Source organism: Sarcophilus harrisii, chromosome 2 (genome assembly GCF_902635505.1).
Source record: "Sarcophilus harrisii chromosome 2, mSarHar1.11, whole genome shotgun sequence".
Taxonomy (NCBI): domain Eukaryota; kingdom Metazoa; phylum Chordata; class Mammalia; order Dasyuromorphia; family Dasyuridae; genus Sarcophilus; species Sarcophilus harrisii.
Window position 1 is genome coordinate 652,441,630 of NC_045427.1, and position 21,255 is coordinate 652,462,884.

General features: G+C 45.9%; 1 protein-coding gene across 1 annotated transcript; it reads right to left on the reverse strand.

Annotated features, from left to right (window-relative positions):
- Positions 1-2,803: 2,803 nt before the first annotated feature.
- CH25H (cholesterol 25-hydroxylase) lies at positions 2,804-6,675 on the reverse strand. The gene has a single exon (XM_031956992.1). It carries the CDS (start codon positions 6,656-6,658, stop codon positions 5,669-5,671), a length of 990 nt encoding a protein of 329 aa, XP_031812852.1. The 5' UTR covers positions 6,659-6,675; the 3' UTR covers positions 2,804-5,668.
- Between the last annotated feature and the right edge of the window lie 14,580 nt (positions 6,676-21,255).

Consider the following 21,255-nt stretch of genomic DNA (forward strand, 5'->3'; position numbering starts at 1 on the left):
CTGCTCTGGTGTCAGTTTCTTCATCTATAAAAGGAGGGAATTGAACTAGATGGTCCCTGAAGGAGCTTCCAGCTCTGTCAGTGATTCCAAGTCAGCCACATCTGGCAGCAAAGGAGAGAAAAATAGACCTGGAGCACAGCCAGGATGAAGGGAGAGCTTGGTTTGTACTACAGACAGGGAAGACCTGAATATGTCAGTAGGGAGAGTGGTGGGCACCTGGGTTCTCTCTATGAGTGTCTAGGAATCCAAGAGGTTATGATAAGAGAATGGGAAAATCTCACCCACAGACAGCTTCCCCGGTCTCCTGGAAATCACAGAATTTCAGAGTCGAAAAGGACCTAAACCATCATCGAGTGTTGTAATAGTGGAATACCAGCCTTCGAGTCAGAAAGACCTGAGTTTGAGTTTTGCCTCAGACACTTACTAGCTGTGCTGCCCTAAACAAGCCACTTAAACCCTTTTGGTCTCAGTTTCTTCATCCAGGTATCTGGATGTAATAATAATAGTAACAGCACTTACCTCTCTTTGCTTGTTTTAAGGCTTGGAATAGATGACATCTGTAGAACACTCTGCAACCTCACAGTGCTTTGGTGCAAATTGTGAACAAGATTTCACTCTTGACAGTCCAACTCATGGCCGGCCAGCCTTTGCTTGGAGATCTCAAGGAGGGGGAACCCCATGCCTCCAAAGGTCCCCCTTTCCCCTTTCCATATCTGCTTCCCTGTATTTTGTTCCCCTGTGCTTAGTTCCTGTCCTCTGGTTCCAAATAAAACAAATGAATCTTTCCTCAGAATGGGAAAAAATCCTTGAAGCTCCTGCCAGCCCTTGATCCTTTCTGTGTCTCCCTTTGATCTTTCTCACCTTGCCTCAGAGGCCTCTACCAATGACATGCTCACCTCAGAATTTAAAAGGGCTGGAAGTGGGCAAAGAATGGGAGACATCGGAGCAAATCCAGGAGCGGGGCTGTCCTAAATCACAGAGGATTCCCTTGAGTGACAGGTCGTTCATGGGACCTGTCGCTCAATCAGCGGGACCCTTTCCCTTTCCCCCAAGTCTTTGCTTAAAGGGTGGAGGGAAATACTGGCTTTTGAAAGTGTGGTTTTCTAAACCCTAACTAAACCTGCCCGTGTGTGTCTGCAGCAGCATCTGCATCCCAGATGTGAATCAGCCATTGATCTCTCCTGAATGGCTGCTTGCCCCCATGATGCAATTTTAATTAGAACAGGCAAGAGAACATTAGTAATGAAAATACTTTATTTCAGGTATCGGTCTGACTCCAGGTGATAGAAACATATATATTAGATACATCATCTATGTTATAGAATAAATGAAATTTTCATTTTCATTAAATTTTCACCATGTGCCAGGCTTTGGGGAATACAACTTCAAAAACAAATTGTCCCTCCCACAAAGAACTTAGATTCTAATGTGATATTACATTATATATCAGGCCTGAGAACCAGGGAATTCATGAGAATTGTGAATGGAGTCACTACGATGGACCTGGGTCATTTTAAGGAATGCTTACTGCTCTCAGAATAAGGTGGAAAGGTAAGAAGAAGAAGGGGGCAAAGAAAGGGTACTGATCTGAGTGGAGAGCAGATTAATACTTTAGACACAGTAGTAACGGAGGGCGTTAGGGAAATATAGGCACTATCCAAAGGAAAATGACATCTATGTGCAAGAAAAAGCTACTTAGTTCATGAGATTCACAGACACTGAACGGCAGCTCCAGAGATGAGGCTTTTTCATCCCATTGCCAACAACCTATTCCTGAGCACTGCAGTTCACTTACAGACTCTCCCCAGGGAGAAATCTCAGAACCTCTCTAGTCCAGTGCAGTTCTGAATAGCAAACCCCATCGATTGATCCGACGATCCATAATCAACTATTAAATGCCTATATGTCAGACACAGGGCTGGATGATGGGAATCCAAATTCAGAAATGAAGCCATCCCTGCCCTCAAAGAGCATTATTATATTGAATCGTCTTTTAGCCTGTACTTGAAGATCTCCAGTGCTGGCCCACCCATCCCCTCCAGCGGGCTGCTCCTGGTCCTTTCCTGAGAAAGTTTTTCCCATGGTCAACCCCCGCCTCTACAGAACATCATCCATCCCTTGCATGGAGTCCTCTGGAGAAAGGAACTCTCCTCCTCCCGGACCACTCCAGTTTTACATAGGATGGAAGGGGAAAAGCGTTTATGAAGCATTTAGTGTTTGCCAGGCACTGTGCTAAATGCTTCACAAATATAATGAGGTAAGTGCTATTATTATTCTCATCATCCCCAGGTGAGGAAACCGAGGCAGGCAGAAGTGAAGTGACTTGATAAAGGTCACCCAGATGGGAAGTGTCTGAGGCTGGATTTGAACTCGGGCCTTGTGGATTCTGGGACCAGTAGTCGCTTCCGGCTAGCACATTAGGAGATGTCTTTGCACCTCAAGCCTGATGGAAACCTCTCTCTGAGCGCCTTCCCTCGCCTTCCGGTGCCCGGTGCCGGGGCCACGTCAGCCGAGCGTAGTCCCTCGTTCCCATGGCAGCGTTTCATCCTCCCACCCCGCCCCCGGCGCCCCGGCTCTCTCCCCACCGAGCTCGGGTCCCTGCAGGCTGCCCTTTGAAGTCGCGGAGCTCAGCCATCAGCTCTTTCTTCGCTTCGGTCTCACTCCCCCACACGGCGCTGCTCCTTTCCCAGCCTCCTCGGCTCCTCTCCTCTCGCTTTCTCCTGCAATCCAACCCCCCCACGCCGTCCCACAGCCTTCCCTTCCCGCACACCTTGGCTCTCCCCGAGATCCTTTGCTTCCCGCACGACAGACCCGGTGCCTTGAGCCTCTGGGCCGTGGAACGGCGGGCCAAGGAGCCAGGGCTAGGTCAGGACTGGGGGAGTGGAAAGCTCACCCTTCGGGGCTCGCTCCTCAGCAGCGGGCCCAGGGACCGGCCGAACTGACCCCGGTCGGCCTCCACCCTCTGCCGGCTTCCACTGCCTCCCCGGACCGAGCTTCTCTGGCTTCCCCGCCTGGGCTGTCTCAGCCTTGAACTTTGCAACACAAGTCTCTTAGGCAGGAGCCACGGAGGCTCTGGGGCCCTCGCAGAAGTCATCACAGCGTTGAAGCCCCCTGCAAACATTTGGTGTTCGATAAATGGGATCAGAGGGAGGAGGGAGGAGGGGCCTCAGAGGTCATCAAGGCAGCCCCCCCCCTCCTCATTTCACAGATGAGAATAGTCCCAGAGAAGGGAAGTGACTTTCCAGGGTCACACGGATTTGAAGACAAATTTTCCCGACTCCAAGCCTAGCAGCCATCCACTGTGTCACACTGACTCTCAGGATGAAATAGTGACATTTACAGACATATAATGGTAGAGTTAGAAGGGACCTTAGTCCAACATTTTTATTTGACAGATGAACAAATTTAACTCTGGAGAATTAAGTGACTTTTCTAAGGTCATTCAGCCAGCTAGTGGCAGAGCCAAAAAGCAAACCCCCATCTCCTGAATCCTGTTCCAGCATTTATTTTGCCCCATATTTCACTGCCTCAGTTTAGCACTCTGACTAGATTTTATGCTTGAGAATAGATGGATGGGATAGAAAGAGAAATGAAAGAGAAAGAGAAATGAAAGAGAAAGAAAGAAAGAGAAAGAGAGAGAGAATGAAAGAAGGAAGGAAGAAAAAGAAAGGAAGGACAATAAATAGATGAAGGAATAGGTGGCTAGATAGATAATAGAGAAGACTCATGGATAAGATAGGTGAGTGAGTAGACAGATGGATAGGATGGAAAGATAAATGAATAGATAAATGGAAAAATAGATGGACTAGATAATATAAACAGAAAGATAGTCTGTAGAGAGATGGCTGAATGGCTAGATGGATAGATAGACTGATACCTGATAAATACAAGAACAGAGACAAATAGAATGATAGGTTAGAGGATGGGGAAGAGAAAGAGAAAGCTATCAATATACAGCTCCGGGGCTAGGGCTGCTAAAACAGGAAATAAATGTATGCGTTTGGTTCCCATTTCATGAAACAGTTTGGGTTTTCCTATGCCTCCAAAGGACTGGATTCCTTGGAGCTAAAAAGCTGAAGGACTGGCCCTTCCCAAACCTGCAGCACTCGGTTCAGATCGTCAAGGGCTCCTTTTTTGCTTGTTTTCCCATTTGACATGACACAGGGACTGACAGTTGGAGTTGGAGAATCTGGCTTTGAATCCCAGCTCTGGGGGGACCCTGGCTAAGTCAGAGCCTCTTGGGCTCTCAGTTCTGTCCGGAAAATGAAAAGTGAGGCTGGGGCCTCTGAGGTCTCCATCAGCCCGGATGGTCCCAGTTTTGGCCCCTCCCCCCCCCCTCAGGGAGCACGGGGAAGCGCCCCGGCTGAGCCCACTCCTCCACCTTCCCAGGCAGTCCTCATCCCCAACGCTACTCGGGGTTCTTTAGATCGAGCTCCTCTGGTGCATTTAAAATGCGTCCGGCGGTTTTTCTTTCCGCTGGTGACGAGCACTGTCCTGCCAGCCAAGGCCGGCTGCGCTACCAGCCAGTTCCTCCGAGGCTGGGCCCACCCGGACCGCTGGAGCTGAGCTGCCCCCCGATATTCACCCTTCCTGCTAACGGCTTCTGGGAGCCCGCAGAGGGTGTTGGGGGGGCACAGGCGCTGCCCGCTCCATCACCCCCCTCCAAATCCCCCCCAGAAAGCTCTCCTCCCGCCCCTCCCCCAAGAAAAATCAAAACTACTTCCCTGAGACTGCTTGCTCCCCCCTTGCCTGTAGGCAGGCATCCCACAAGCACCAGCTCCATCCCGGCTGCCCCGTTGCTTAGCAGACAGCAGCATCCTCCTCTCTCCGCTCTCCCCCCCTTCTCTCCCTCCCGTTTTACCAGAGCGCTGAATGCCTCAGCTGCAAGGGCTCCCGGAATCTTCTAATCTAACTCCCTCTCCTCGGACAGAGAGAGAAACTGAGGCACACAGAGGAGGAGAGATTTGCCCCCATCCAGACCGCACGTAAGGAGCAGACGGACCCTAGGGGGAACCAGTACCCCCAACTCAAGAAACCAAGCACATAAAACAAGCGTCATCTTGTCCGCTTTGCTTTGGGGGAGGTTGTTTTGTTTTGGTTCGTCTCGTTGAAAAAAAAAATCAGAAACACAAACATCATTCGGCCAGTACGGTATAAATACAGATTCTAGTGCAAAGGAAGGAAAAATAGAAACTTTTTCTCAGCTCATTCACTGTCCAGCAGGAATCAGCGCCACGGATTATAAATAGACGAGGCAGACGGATGCTCTACGAAGCCCCTTCGGGAAGCAGGCCAGCCCGGCTCAGGGAGCCCTTCCAGCCCCGGCGGTCCCGGGTTCGACCCCCGCGGAGCGACCTCCGACAAGGAGCAGCAGCGCAGGCTGTCCCGGGTCCTGGATTCCAATCCTCAGAGGGCTGGCGTTCAAGGTCAAGTCTACGCCGTTCTCTCGGCTTAGTTAGACACTGATATTTACAGAGAGATTTCTTTTTTTATAGCTGTGCATCTCTCGAGATGCTCTATATATAACCTTGCATCCTTCTCGTTGGAAATGAAGGCGCTCGGGCTGTAAAAATACCCGAGATCCCATCTCTCGGAGCTCCTAACTAGGCGCCTCCTCTCCCTCGCCACGGGACCCTCCGCTTTGTTCACCTCGGCCCCCCGGAGGGGCTCAGTTCCAAGGGCCGGGGGTCGGAGCGTTGCCCGAGTTCAGGGTCCCCAGCAACTTGTCCCAGTGGGTGAAGTAGGGGGCGTAGTTGCAATTGATCTTCCTGTGGTGCAGGTCGTGGTGGGACACCCCGCCGTACCAGCCGCCGGGCACCAGGCGGTGCGTGGACCAGGGGAAGTCGTAGCCGCAGTGGTCCTCCACGGACAGCCAGATGTTGACCACGTTGAAGATCATGGTGGTGAGGGGGTGGCAGCCCAGCAGCGTGGGGTTCAGGGAGCTGAAGAAGCCCAGGAAGGAGAGCTCCCAGACGCTCAGGTACTGCGTGGCCAGCGCGAAGGGCGCGGTGTTCTTGTGGTGGACCTTGTGGAAGGTCTGGTAGAGCCAGGGCACCTTGTGGTGCAGCACGTGCCAGACGAAGAACTCGGCATCGAAGAGCAGCAGGCACGCCGTCACGTGGGACAGCAGCTCGCCGAGCCCCGGGGCCGCGGCCGGCCAGCTGGGCGGGCCCCAGTGCCAGCGCAGCGCGGTCACCGGCAGGATGAAGACGACGTGCTGGTAGAGCGTGTGCAGCAGGCAGAGCAGGAGCTGGCCCGCCGACGGGTAGAAGTTCGGGTGGATCTTGTACTTCCGCAGCGCGGGCGCGCGGGCGCCCACCACGTCCAGGACCACGAAGGGCAGGCAGAAGGCCGTGTAGGTGGCGCCGGAGAACAGCACCGGGAAGAAGGGAGACTGCAGCAGCCCCTCTCGGGCCCTGACCACGTCCCACAGGGGCTGCAGCAGGCGCACGGGAGAAGCGTCCAGAGCCCCGTACCCGGGCAGCTCCGCGCTGCCGTTGCTCATGCCGAGCCCCGCCATGAGGGGGAGAAACGGCCGGGCCGCGCTGAACCGGACCGGGCCGACGGGGACCGAGCCGAGCCGAGCTGCCGAGCCTGTCTGGGCTGTCTGGGAGCGAGCTCTCTCCGTTAAGAAGCGCTCCTGGTCCCTCCCATCCATGATGTCACTTGCTCTCACTTTTCCTACCTCACTGCTGAGAGGGGAGGGGTGGGGGACGAGGGGGAGGCAAGGAGGAGGGAGGAGGGGGAGGACTTTTTCCCCTCATTTTCACAAAAGCAACAGGCCTCCCGCTTGGCACATCCTGGCAGAGTCCCAAGGGCTCCCTCAAGGGCTGGAGAGGTGCCTGAACAAGGCAGACATGCGAAGCGGAGGGGGGGCCGAAGGGGGGGAGGAGACAAATTATAGCCATGTGCTCACAGCTGAGAGGCGATGGGGACAGGGAGAGAACGAGCCTTGGAACACGCCGGCAGGCCCCTGGATGGCAGCCTCCTGCGGAGCCTGGTCTCCAGCTGGCCGCAGAGCTCGGGGCGACCGGGATTTGTCCGAGATGCTCTTTGGCCGGCTCCTCCTCGGAGCCGGGAACAGCTAAGAGACGCAGGCAGAGCAGCTGTTCCTCCACTCCAATGGCTGCGCTGGCTCTGCCTCTCTGAGCTCTCATCTCTGGAGAATCCAGCCTCCCCGAGTGCCCCTCTGCGATCCAGCCTCCCTGAGCGCCCCTCTGCGATCCAGCCTCCCTGAGCACCTCTCCGATCCAGCCTCCCTGAGTGCCCCTCTCCGATCCAACCTCCCTGAGCGCCCCTCTCCGATCCAGCCTCCCTGAGCGCCCCTCTCCGATCCAACCTCCCTGAGCGCCCCTCTCCGATCCAGCCTCCCTGAGCGCCCCTCTGCAATCCAGCCTCCCTCAGCCCCTCTCCGATCCAGCCTCCCTGAGCCCCTCTGCGATCCAGCCTCCCTGAGCCCCCTTCTCCAATCCCTCAGAGCAGCCCCTCAGCTTCGCTCCACAATTTTGGCTGGAGCCAAGCTCGAGGAGATGCAGCACTTCTGCAAAAGGAAGGGGGATTCTCGGACCCCTGCCTGCAAAAGAATCTGGCCAGCTTGTTGGGCAAACAGAGGAAGGAGTCTAGAGGGTAGCCAGGGGGTTGGCTTAGGCACTCACCTGCTGCACCGCATCCCGGGGATGGAGGCGAGCCAACAAATATTGGCGGAGCATCCAGTATGTACCGGTGAAAACCATCCCTGCCTTTGAAATATTTATATGGGGAGAGGGGCGGCGGGGAGGGGGGGGAAGGAAGAGGGACACGGAGGAGACACGGAATAACAAATAAACGGATTGTTATTTACATTTTTACATTTGCATAGAGAAATCGGTGCCCTTGATGGAGTAACACCCTGGATGCGGATTTGGAACGTGTGAGAAAAGGGGCCTTAACCAAACTCTCCCACACTATCCCACTAGGAGGCATGAATCTCAGAGGAATATAATATAGAAACAAGGGTTCACGTATTTCTAAATATTCAAAAAAAAAAAAAAAAACCAGGAGGGGCAGCTAGGTGGCTCAGTGGATAGAGCACCAGCCCTGAAGTCAGGAGGATCAGAGTTCTAATTCAATCTCAGACACTTAACACTTCCTAACTGTGTCACTCTGGGCAAGTCATTTAACTCCAATTGCCTTAGCCAAAACACACACACACACACACACACACACATAAAATAAAATAAAACAAGGAAACAAACTAGGTGCCCACTAATGAGAGAAAGACAGAATAAACTGAAAGACAGAGGCAGTGGAATATTTATTGCTATTAGAAATGATGACTGGGGAATTCAAAGAAACATGAGATTTCAATGAACTGATGAGGGATAAAGTAAGCTGGATCAAAACATAAGTAAATATATATATATATATATATATATATATATATATATATATAGTGTGTGTGTGTGTGTGTGTATAATAAGTAAATATATATGTATATATATATATATATATATATATATATATATATACACACACACACACACACACACACACACAATGATTGCAACAATATAAACGAGTAGACTGAGAAACTAATTGTGATCCTGGAGAACAGATAATAAAAAAGAACCCTGCCTCCTCTCAGTAGGGAGGTGATGGACTACAGGGGCAGAGGGTGGTCACATCATCAGCTAGTCGCTGCATTGGGTGTTTACACTCAGCTGTTTTTTCTCCGTTGCTAAGGAGAGCTTTTAAGAAGAGAAGGAAGGGAATATTTCCAGGATGTAAAAACATTATTTTAAAACCAAAAACCAAAGTCAGCCAGTTCACTTCATTTGGAATTGAGAATCGGGTTTGGTGCTGGAAAAATCATCAAACCAAGTTCTGGACTGAATCCTTGTGCTTTTAATAGCAACCAGCAACAGAATCCCTCCCCAGGGTCCAAAACGCTTCAAAAACAAAGTGGTTCCATAGTCATAATTTGCATTGATGGAAGTGTTAGCCTGAGACAGGGTCCCAGACTAGGTCGGGCTTAAGGTTAGCTGTTGGAATCTTTACAAACTGTTAAGTCGTTAGAGTTGATAGAGACAATAATTATCATTAGATAATTGATTCAGTATGATTCATCTGATCCTACTCGAGGAGATGTTATGGGCCAGAACTTGAAACAAGGTACTAAGTACAACTGATAGAAACAATGCTTGTGTTCACACCTTTAGAGAGCTCATAGAAGCAAGAAATATTTAAGTACTCATTGGAGTTCACACATTTGGGAGATTCACAAAAGTTAACTTTGTAACTTTGTGAATTCACACCTCCCTTAATCCCTGCCTCCAGAAGGCGGAGTCAACCTTTTACATTCAGCATAAATAGAGCTTCAGTGAGCCACTCGAAAGTTTTACTTCGGAACATTGTCAGGGGTCAGAGAGGAGCACTCTGGGAGATTGAGAGCCAAGAGCACTCTGGGAGATACAGAAGCCCCAGAAAGCTGCCCAGCCCCAGGCAAGGAGGTTCTGGTTGGAGGCTGAAGAAAGCGAGGCAGAAACAAAGGACAAAGCTGCAAAAGCTCTTGGAACCAAGCAGAGAGATAGGCCTCTGAGCTAACCGGGCCCAAGGAAAGAGACAAGACTTGGAAGGAGAAAATAAACATTTGCATTTTATCAGTTGGCTGCATTTTGGGTGATTATTACTTTTAACTGAAACTAAGGCTGCCTCCAGAAAACCTCCCCGAGAAACCCTCTCCCAGAGAGAACTATTATTATTTTAAAGAAAAAGAACACCACAGTGCAAGTCGATGCTCTCAGAGGCAGACTGTTTTTCCCAGCTTGATCACAGGAGAGGTTTTTTTCCCAAGGCTCAAGGCTGCCACTCAGTGGGGCCTCCCAGAATTGCCATCTGATTAGAGCAGCTTTGGTGTTGCCCAAGAAGTTCAGGCTGCCCTGTAGCCTCATCCACAACTGCAGGGAAGGAGTCTCAGGAAGTCGGTCAGTCAAGAAATGGTTATTAAGAGCTCTGAGGGATACCAAAAGAGGCAGAGGATAACCCCACTCTCCATCTAACAGAGCAGAAAATAAACACATCTGTACAAACAAGTTCTATGCAGGATGAATAGGAAATAAGTGAGAGAAGGCACTCGAGGGAAAGCTTCCAGTGGAAGGTGGGATTTTAACTGGAACTTAAAGGAAACCAGAAAGCCAAGAGGTAGAGGAAGAGCATTCCAGGCCTGGGAGACAACCAGAAAAAAAAAAAGCCTAGAACCAAAAAATGAAGTCTTCTTATTCACTGAACAATCAGGAGGCCAGTGTCAGTGAATTGAAGAATACATGGAGGGGTGTAAGGTGTAAGCAGACTGGAGAGGAAGGAGGGAGGTTATAAAGGCTTTGAATGACAAGCAGTGGGTTTTGTATTTGATCCAGGAAGTAATAGGGAGTCATTGGAGTGTATTGAGTAGGGCACTGCAATGACACAGTCAGATCTACTCTTTGGGAAACTCACTTTAGTGACTGACTGGAGGATGGACTGGAGTGAGAAGAAACTGGAGGAGGGCTGGTGCCCCCAACCTCTATTACAATAGACCAGGTATGTGGTGCTGAGGGCCTGCACTAGAGTAGGAACAGTGTCAGAGGAGAGAAGGGAGTGTATTCAGGAGATGACATTTCAAAGATGAAAGTGACAGGTTGGGATCATATTGCATATGAAGGTGACACAGTGAGGAATTCAGGATGATTCTGAGGCTGTGGAGTCTAAGGGATTTGGAAGGATGGTGGCACCCTGTACACTAACATTTCACTTAGCTTCACTTCACGTAAGTCTCTCCAGGCCTTTCTGAAATCTTCCTGCTGGTCATTTCTTACAGAACAATAATATTCCATAACATTCATATATCACATGCATTGTTGGTGGAGTTGTGAACGAATCCAACCATTTTGGAGAGTAGTTTGGAACTATGCTCAAAAAGTTATCAAACTGTGCATACCCTTTGATCCAGCAGTGTTACTACTGGGGATTATATCCCAAAGAGATTATAAAGAAGGGAAAGGGACCTGTATGTGCACGAATGTTTGTGGCAGCCCTTTTTGTAGTGGCTAAAAACTGGAAACTGAATGGATGTCCATCAGTTGGAGAATGGTTGAATAAATTGTGGTATATGAAAATTATGGAATATTACTGTTCTGTAAGAAATGACCAACAGGATGATTTCAGAAAGGCCTGGCGAGACTTACACGAACTGATGCTGAGTGAAATGAGCAGGACCAGGAGATCATTATATACTTCAACAACAATACTATATGATGACCAGTTCTGATGGACCAGGCCATCCTCAGCAACGAGATCAACCAAATCATTTCCAATGGAGCAGTAATGAACTGAACCAGCTACGCCCAGAAAAAGAACTCTGGGAGATGACTAAAAACCATTACATTGAATTCCCAATCCCTATATTTATGTCCACCTGCATTTCTGATTTCCTTCACAAGCTAATTGTACAATATTTCAGAGTCTGATTCTTTTTGTACAGCAAAATAACGGTTTGCTCATGTATACTTATTGTGTATCTAATTTATATTTTAATATATTTAACATCTACTGGTCATCCTGCCATCTAGGGGAGGGGGTGGGGGTAAGAGGTGAAAAATTGGAACAAGAGGTTTGGTAACTGTTAATGCTGTAAAGTTACCCATGCATATATCCTGTAAATAAAAGGCTATTAAAAAAAAGAAGAAGAAGAAAAAAAGGCTAAAAAAAAAACATTCATATATCACAATTTCCTCAGCCATTCTCCAATTGATGGGGATCCACTCAGTTTCCAGTTTCTGGCCACTACAAACAGGGCTGCCACAAACATTTTGGCACATACAGGTCCTTTCCCTTCTTTGATATCTCTTTGGGATATAAGCCCAGTAGTAATACTGCTGGATCAAAGGGGATGCACAGTTTGATAACTTTTTGAGTATAGTTCTAAATTGCTCTCCAGACTGGGATCCATTCACAACTCCACCAACAATGTGTCAGTGTTCCAGTTTTCCCACATCCCCTCCAACATTCATCATTATCTTTTCCCATCATCTTAACCAATCTGAGAGGTGTGTAGTGGTATCTCAGAGTTGTCTTAATTTGCATTTCTCTGATCAATAATGATTTAGAACATCCTTTCATATGAGTAGAAATAGTTTCAATTTCATCACCTGAAAATTGTTCATATTATTTGATCATTTATCAATTGGAGAATGGCTTGATCTCTTATAAATTAGAGTCGGTTCTCTATATATTTTGGATATGAGGCCTTTATCAGAACCCTTAACTATAAAAATTTCCCCCAATTTATTGCTTCCCTTCTAATCTCGTCTGCATTAGTTTTGTTTGTACAAAAGATTTTTAATTTGATATAATCAAAGTTTTCTATTTTGTGATCAATAATGATCTCTAGTTCTTCTTTGGTCACAAATTCCCTTCCTCCTTCACAGGTCTGAGAGGGAAACTATCCTATGTTCTTCTAATTTATAATCTCATTCTTTATGCCTAAATCGTGAGCCCATTTTGATCTTATCTTGGTGTACGGTGTTAAGAGTGAGTCAATGCCTAGTTTCTGCCATACTAATCTCCAATTTTCCCAGCAATTTTTGTCAAATAGTGAATTCTTATCCCAAAAGTTAGGGTCTTTGAGTTTGAAAACACTAGATTGCTATAGCTATTGACTATTTTGTCCTGTGAAACTAACCTATTCCACTGATCAACTAGTGTATTTTTTTGGCTCCAAGTTTTTGATAAAGATGTCTAGGCTAGAAGCTGGTTTAAACTGATCCGATTCAAAGGCCTGGAAAAGGCTTTTCTTTATTGTGCTTGTTTAATAAGCCTCATTTATATAAGCTGACACCCCCCACATAGAATTGCAGCCTCATTAATACAACATGGGATGTACAATGAGGGAGGGGAACATGTTTAGAACTAGCATGTAAGAAATGATGTAACCCTAAGAGGAACTAACCAATCCATTCTTTGTAGGGAGGGTACTGCAATGAGCTAATAGTATAAAGCTTTTCTGCTTCTATACCTAGTTCTTCCTCTTCCCATTAGAAGAGGCAGAGCCCACTTCTGGCCAGAAACATCTGATTCCTTTGACTTTCTCTCTCAATAAACTTTCTTTATTAACTGACTTTCAGAGTTGACCTCTTTCTAAACAGAGGGTGGGGGGGAGAGAAGTCTGATGGGAACTGAAAACATCTGCATGTCAATGTGGTTTTATTCAGTCTGGCATGAAATGTTACTGATTCCTATCTTATGACCAGTCGACCAATGAGCCAGTGCAGTAGGAGGAGACGGGTAATCTTTCTGGGATTTTTAATAATTTCTTAAATTACTCACTTTTATATTCTCCTGATACCTACATGTCTCATTGTTGACCCCTTCTTCCATTAGGAGACTAAGTTTCTTAAAGGCAGGATTTAGCATAATTATGTTTCTACTCTATTTTTCTTATCATCTCAGTACACTGTCATGGAAGGATCTTCAGGTTTGAAAAGCCAGAGGACCTGGGTTTATTCACTTTTATTCGAAACATTAAAGATCTAAAAAGTGCTGAGTTCTGTGCTCTATGCTCTGGACAGTCACAAAAGGAAAGCCATGGGCACCATGCCAAGCATGGGTGGGGAGATGCAGAGTTGAGTGAGTGTCATGTAAGGGAAGGAGTAGGGGGAGTGATTTTAGACGCCTGAGTGTGAATCCCAATAAACAGGTTCGAGGACTCTATGAACTAGAAGGAACCTCAGAAGTCCATCTGTCCTTGAACAAGAATCCCCTCTAGGACTTACCCAAGGCTATCCAGGCTATCTAGCCTTTGCTTAAAGACCTCCCAACAAGGAAAAGCCACTTTCTCTCTCCAGAGGAAACGCATTCCACTTCTGGATAGTCCTAAATCTTGGGATTTTTTTCCCCCTTATACCATGTGCCTGCTTGTTCCTTCCCCTTCTTGCCCGTAGTTCTGGCAAGTCGAGCAAGATATATCTAATCCTTCTTCCATGTGCAGCCCTTTACATGTATGAAGATAACCAGCCTAGGCTCCCTAAGTCTTCTACATCCCTTCTAAAAGTTCTGATATGGTGTAAAGTCCTTCCTCATTTTGGTTTCCTCCTCTGGACACTCTTCAAGTCATCAAAGTCCTTCCTAAAGATCAGAACTGAAGACAAGACCCTAAAACTGATGGCACCAAGATAGGGAACACAGAAATGGTAAATCCTATTCTTCCAGCTCCTATGTTTTTTTTAATTTATTATAATAACTTTTTATTGACACAACCCATGCCAGGGTAATTTTTTACAACATTATCCTTTGCACTCACTTCTGTTCCAATTTTTCCCCTCCCTCCCTCCACCCCCTCCCCCAGATGGCAAGCAGTCCTATATATGTTAAATATGTTGCAGTATATCCTAGATACAATCTATGTGTGTAGAACCAAACAGTTCTCTTATTACACAGGGAGAATTGGATTCAGAAGGTAAAAATAACTTGAGAAGAAAAAAATGCAAACAGTTTACATTCATTTCCCAGTGCTCTTTCTTTGGGTGTAGCTGCTTCTGTCCATCCTTGATCAATTGAAACTGAGTTAGGTCTCTTTGTCAAAGAAATCCACGTCCATCAGAATACATCCAGAATACAGTATCGTTGTTGACACATATAATGATCTCCTGGTTCTGCTCATTTCACTCAGCATCAGTTCATGTAAGTCTCTCCAAGCCTCTCTGTATTTATCCTGCCGGTCATTTCTTACAGAACAATAATATTCCATAGCATTCATATACCACAATTTACCCAACCATTCTCCAATTGATGGGTATCCATTCGTTTTCCAGTTTCTGGCCACTACAAACAGGGCTGCCACAAACATTTTGGCACATACAGGTCCCTTTCCCTTCTTTAGTATCTCCTTGGGGTATAAGCCCAGTAGAATCACTGCTGGGTCAAAGGGTATGCACAGTTTGATAACTTTTGGGGCATAATTCCAGATTGCTCTCCAGAATGGTTGGATTCGTTCACAACTCCACCAACAATGCATCAGTGTCCCAGTTTTCCCACATCCTCTCCAACAATCATCATTATTTTTTCCTGTCATCTTAGCCAATCTGACAGGTGTGTAGTGGTATCTCAGAGTTGTCTTAATTTGCATTTCTCTGATCAATAGTGATTTGGAACATTCTTTCATATGACTAGAAATAGTTTCAATTTCATCATCTGAAAATTGTCAGTTCATATCCTTTGACCATTTATCAATTGGAGAATGGCTTGATTTCTTATAAATTAGAGTCAATTCTCTATGTATTTTGGAAATGAGGCCTTTATCAGAACTTTTAACTGTGAAGATGTTTTCCCAGTTTGTTGCTTCCTTTCTAATCTTGTTTGCATTAGTTTTGTTTGGACAAAGGCTTTTTAATTTGAAGTAATCAAAATTTTCTATTTTGTGATCAATAATGTCTCTAGTTCATTTTTGGTCACAAATTTCTTCCTCCTCCACAGGTCTGAGAGATAAACTATCCTATGTTCCTCTAATTTATTTATAGTCTCGTTCTTTATGCCTAAATCATGGATCCATTTTGATTGTATCTTGGTATACGGTGTTAAGTGTGGGTCCATGCCTAATTTCTGCCATACTAATTTCCAGTTATCCCAGCAGTTTTTGTCAAATAATGAATTCTTATCCCAAAAGTGAGGATCTTGGGGTTTGTCAAACACTAGGATGCTATAGTTGACTATTCTGTCTTGTGAACCTAACTTGTTCCACTGCAGATTCTACGTTTCTCGATGCAGTATGTGATTGCCTTTATTTTTGAGACTTGCCATGTCATCCCATTGGCTCCCATTTAGTCTACAGCCCACTTAACTCCCAACCTTTGTCTCGCCACCTTGCATTTGTGAAATTGGGTTGTAGAACCCACGGCTTTCCACTTATTTCTATTAAATTTCAGCCTCTTCATTTCAATCAATCCATCAATTGATAGTCGGTAAGGGCCTACTACTGCATACCAAAGCAACTGGCCCATGATAAATTGTTTGAACTGTCCATCCAGTTCATTTTGTCCCTTCCCCAGAAAATGTTCCAACTGGGTGTTTATCCAGTGCAGCGATAAAATGGTCAGGGCATAAGACCAAGGACAGGTCTCTGGGGACCCCCATTAGAGACCATCTTCTAAGCTGTCATTAGTAGCGAACACTTAAATCATTAAGCCATTATATCATGACTCGATGAATTGGCCTTTTACTTAGTTCTGAAGATGGCCAAGTGTAGTCCCAGTGACCAGAAGAGACTTTGCCAAATGATTTGCTGACATTTAGGCAAATTTCATCAATAGCAGCAATCCCCCCAATCTCCAAATGGGAGTGTATTTGCTTAGCCTGTAAAATGAGGTGAGGGGTCTGAAGCAGGACTTAGCATCATGGACTCCAGTGGCAGACTGGTTAAACCTAGGGCTCCTTCTCACAAAAAGGTTTTAACTGCAAAGCATGTTGAAATATAGTCATCAAAATATATTTTAAGAATAAATTCCTGGACTTTGGATTGAGAAGCCCTGGACTAAGTAATCACTCGGGTCTCCTTCAGATGTAAATCAAAATTAATTCTGTTCAACATGCCATATTAAATGCATCCTATGAGCAAGGTACTGTCCAAGGTGCTGGGCAGACAAAGTGGTCTCGACCTCCAAAAGTTTACATTGGATCGTTAGATAAACATGGCAACAACCTTATTCAGGCCTTCCAACGGCATGGTGAGTAGGTCCTGGAAATATTCTCATTTTACAGGAGAGTAAACTGTAGCCAGGAGAGGTGAAATGATTCACTAGAATCACCTGTCTAGCGAGTGACTGAGGCAACTGAACTCAGGTCATCCAGACCTGAACTCCCTTCACTAAGATATATATTCATGTTCAAACGGATCTGTAGTCATAGCAGTGTATGTCTCCCCGCATCCCACAGTTTTGTCACCAGGCCCCCAGCCCTGATTGCCCATCCTGCCCAGGACAAGAGGCCAATGAAAGTCAGAAGAAGCAGCAAGACCAGCCTTTCCTAGAACCCTTGGCCTTATAGAGTAGGAGCTAGTTGAGCTCCATGCTGAAAACAGCCAACAATCATCACTGGACTGCCTTCCCTGGCTTAAAAGCTGCTGGATTTCATCCATAAATAACATGGGAGGTCAGCGTAGAGCCAAGCTGGACTCGTGCGCCTGCTTGTGGTGCCAGTCCATTGAGCAATGATGGGGAGTAGGAGTGAGTTCTGGTGCTGCAGAGTGGCCACAAGACCATCTGTAGCTTTATGGGAGGATAGAAGGGCTCTGAACACCCCACCTACACCCCCATCTCAGTCTTCCCAAGATCCCCAGCAGAGGATGAACGCCATCATCTCATCCTCCCTTCTAAATTTCTTCCCATGGACAGAACAAGAAGCTTTGAAAACAAAGTCTACACTGCCCCTGTGTGGCCAACCAGCAGCCTGGCTCCCAACCTCAGGATTTCATCATTCCTGCTCACATTGAACTGCATTTCCATGCATAACCCCCACAGAGCAGCAAACCTGAGCCTGGGGCCGGTGGGGGGGGACAGGGGATAGGAAGATAGACCTGCCGGTTGGTTTCATGCAAGATGGGCATCAGAACTAAGGCATCCAGTCACCTTGCGAGGATGCCTTGGTTTCTCCTCCTCCACCAGCCCCAGAATAAAAGCCAGGGCTGAGAGGGAGAGCAGAAAGCTCCAGATAAGAGCCTGCAGCTGCCCATCTCATAGCTCATTACCATCTCATACCCCCATTTTACAGATGAGAAAACTGAAGCCAAGCCATTGGTGCTCAATGACTCAAAAATAGTAGATGCCAAAGGTAGAATTTGAACCCGAGTATTCTGACCACTGACCCACACTACTTCTCATTATCTCTGTTCTTTTCAATCAGGTCACTTCAATGAGTTCAGAGGTTTCCAAAAGCCCAGAAGACAAATTGCATATATCGGATTTAACGTATATTTTGCCATGTTTAACATATATTGGATGACTTGCTCTCTAGGGGATGGGGTAGGAGGAAGGGGGAAATTGGAACACAAGATTTTGAAAGGGTTAATGTCGAAAAATTATCCATGCATAGCTTTTGAAAATTAAAAAACTTTGGTAAAATAAAAATAATTGTTTTACCCCAAATAGCTCAGAGAAAAGCCAAAAACATTTTGCCCAATTTTGGATCCTGTTCCAGATTTCTAATAACTTTTCTCATTTTTATATTTTCCTATCATTCAATCTTGGGAGGAAAGTAACAAAATAACATCTCCCCCATCTAACAAATGAGAAATGCATCTCAAAAGGGAAGTGACCTACTCGGGCTAACACTGCTGATATTCAATGAAGACAGGAAGGAAACCTTGGTAATCCAGTAGTCAGTTCAGTGTTAATTTAAAAATCTGCCTCTAGTACCAGTCTTTGAAGCAGATAGAATGATTGGGGAATGAGGAGACACTAATCCTGAAATCAAATTTGAGCCCTGGGTTCAAATGCCCCTCTGATGTTCACTCCTTTGTGTGATTCCCTGGCTCTCCAGTTCCTCATCTATTAATTAGTTTTTATTTCTAATATGGTAGAGAGCAATAAATCTAACCCAAATAGACCAAAACTTTTTGGACAGAGCCTCGATCATTTTTAATAGTTTAAAGATGCTGAGAACAAGTTTGGAGACCATTGGACTAGATGATCTTTCTGATGACAAGAGTTGAGCTGAGTAGGAAAAAAATACAAATTCAATGATCCAGAACAATCTAGAGTCAATTTAATGAGTAATTGGAAGGAGCTAACATCCTAGCAGGGAAAAAGAAATGTGTTCTTTCAGAAACATAATGTCTTCAGGAGCATTGAGGGAGTTAAATAAGAAATGGGGGTGGATTGGATTGATTCTGAGGGTTTGAGGAGGCGAAAGAGGGGAGGGTGAGAAATGCAATAAGGTAGGAAGGAGGAATAACTTGTTCTTTCTTACAAATGGGGTGAATGAGGAGAACTACTGGGGGAACAGGCTTTGATGAACCCCTCTGAAAGAGAGGAAGGAGGACTGAACATGAATATACTCACAGCCTGAGAAACTTAATAGGAAATCAAGCAGGGATGGGGAAGGAGGGTTAGTGTTAAGAGACTGGGGAATAAAGAACTACCAGCAAAACAAACTTTCTAATCCTGAGGCAGGAAATTAAAAGGGAACAGGAGAAGGAGAACAATGACTTAGGCTATCCAGGGCTTCCTACCTGTCACCGGGGAAATGGATGAACAAGTAGTCATCGAGGGAATATAATGATGTACCCTAAGAAATGGCAAGAGAAACTAGACAGAGAATCCTGGGAAACAGAAACTGATGAGAATGAAACCAGCAGAACCAGGGTAACAAAAAAACAAAAGGACAGCAACGTCATAAAGCTCTGAAAGACTTTCCAACGCTGATCAAAGCAATGGCCAGCGGACCTGGGAGGTGATGGATACAAAGTGGAAAAAAAACACATCTTTTAAGAAAGCCATTGTATTTCCTTCATTTTCCTAGATTATCCTATGTTGTTACAAGGTTTCGTTTTTCTCTCAGTATCTCTCTGTGTAATTGGGGGAGGACATGCTTTAGCAATAGAAATATCTCCAAAAAGGCCTTTGAAATTAAAAATAATAATAAATTTAAAAGACAGAAGAGAGCAGACTTTTTTTCAGTCTACACAGAAGTGATCAGAAGGAAGCACAGATGAGCAGGATAGTTTGGAGAGCATGGAACTTATCTTATATGTCTTTTTTTCAAAGCCAGTATTATAAAATTCATTTTCAGATCCCCTTCTCTTTGTGTATTCTGCAGTGTGTTTAGAAATGTTCGTTTTTTGGAAACTTCAGAATAAAAACCCCCGGGAGGGCTTCCTATGTGGCTAAAAGTTGCCTCATTCCAGCATGGAGGCAGGGGTGGGGCTGCCATGGCCCCCATACCTCAAACACTCACCTCCCAGCCCTTCCTCCCTCATCTGGCACTCCTTTGGAGCCCGGGCATAGAGGGGAGATAGCTGTCCAGCAGTCCTGCCTTCAGATAATGGCTCAAAGAACCTGCAAAGAACCTGCGAAGAACCTGCAGTCCTTCCTCTGGTCTCCTCTCCCAGTCTCCCTCCCTCCAGGGATCCCCCCACAAAGCTAAAGGCCTACAGATCAGGCCAAATCTGGACTCTAAACTCTCACTTCCCCACATCTCTTGAGTCCTCAGGTCCTCAGGACTACAAGTAATTATTAAAAATAACAACTCAAGCGCAGCAAAGAACAAGGAAGCAAAGATGGACACTCATGAATAGAATCTCTTCTATTATTATATTATGCTTTCTTGAAATGGAAATTTATTGTTATATATTTTGAATCCTCCCTAATGTTCTACACATGATGTTCTGCTGATTTCCTCTGTCTGCATTTTTTCTATTCCATTTTTTTTCTTATTTGGTATTCAGTTCCATTTTTTTAAAAGGAAAGAAAGAAAGAAAAAAGAGTAACAGCTCAGAGAATGAGATGTAGCATCATAAATAGATGGATGAATCTGGAGGAAGGAATCCTCCTTCTGACGCTTGGCAGCTTTGTGACCATAGACTGGTCGGATGATCGTAGCATGAGGCAGCTTATTGGAGTCAGGAAGATCAGCCTCATACTTTTACTAGCTGTGTGATCCTGGACAGGTGACTTAACCTATCTCAGTTTCCCCAAATGTAAAATGGGAATAACAACACCGATCTTACAAAATTGTTGTAAGGATCAAACGAGTTATTTAAAAAATACTTAGCAGAGAGCCTGGTATACAGTAGGTGGCTCCATAAAGGATCATGATGTCCAGTACCCTTCAGTTATAGATAAATAAACTGAAACCTAAAGAATTTAAGGGATGTCCACAGTCACACAGCTAATAAAAGACATTTGAACCCCTATCTTCCTGCCTCTAAACCTAGCCATTTTCTGCTCTGTCAAGTTCCTGGTTCCAACAGTACCTTCTGTGCCCTCACTATCCACCACAATCCTCTGCCTCTCTTTCAAGACACTTAAAGTAGTCTAAGATAATTGTCCTATCCCCCAGGTCGCTGCTGAGCTTGCAATCCACCCAGACCCCCAGCTCTTCTTTTACAAGAACATCTGTTTTCCCCATGTACCCCCAATGCTGGACATGAACATGTTCCCTTTTTTAAGAGAGGAAGAAAGGGTGCAGCAGCAAAAGAGAAACTAGAGAAGGCAGTGTTTTATAAATAGTTCTCTCCCTCCCCCACCCCTT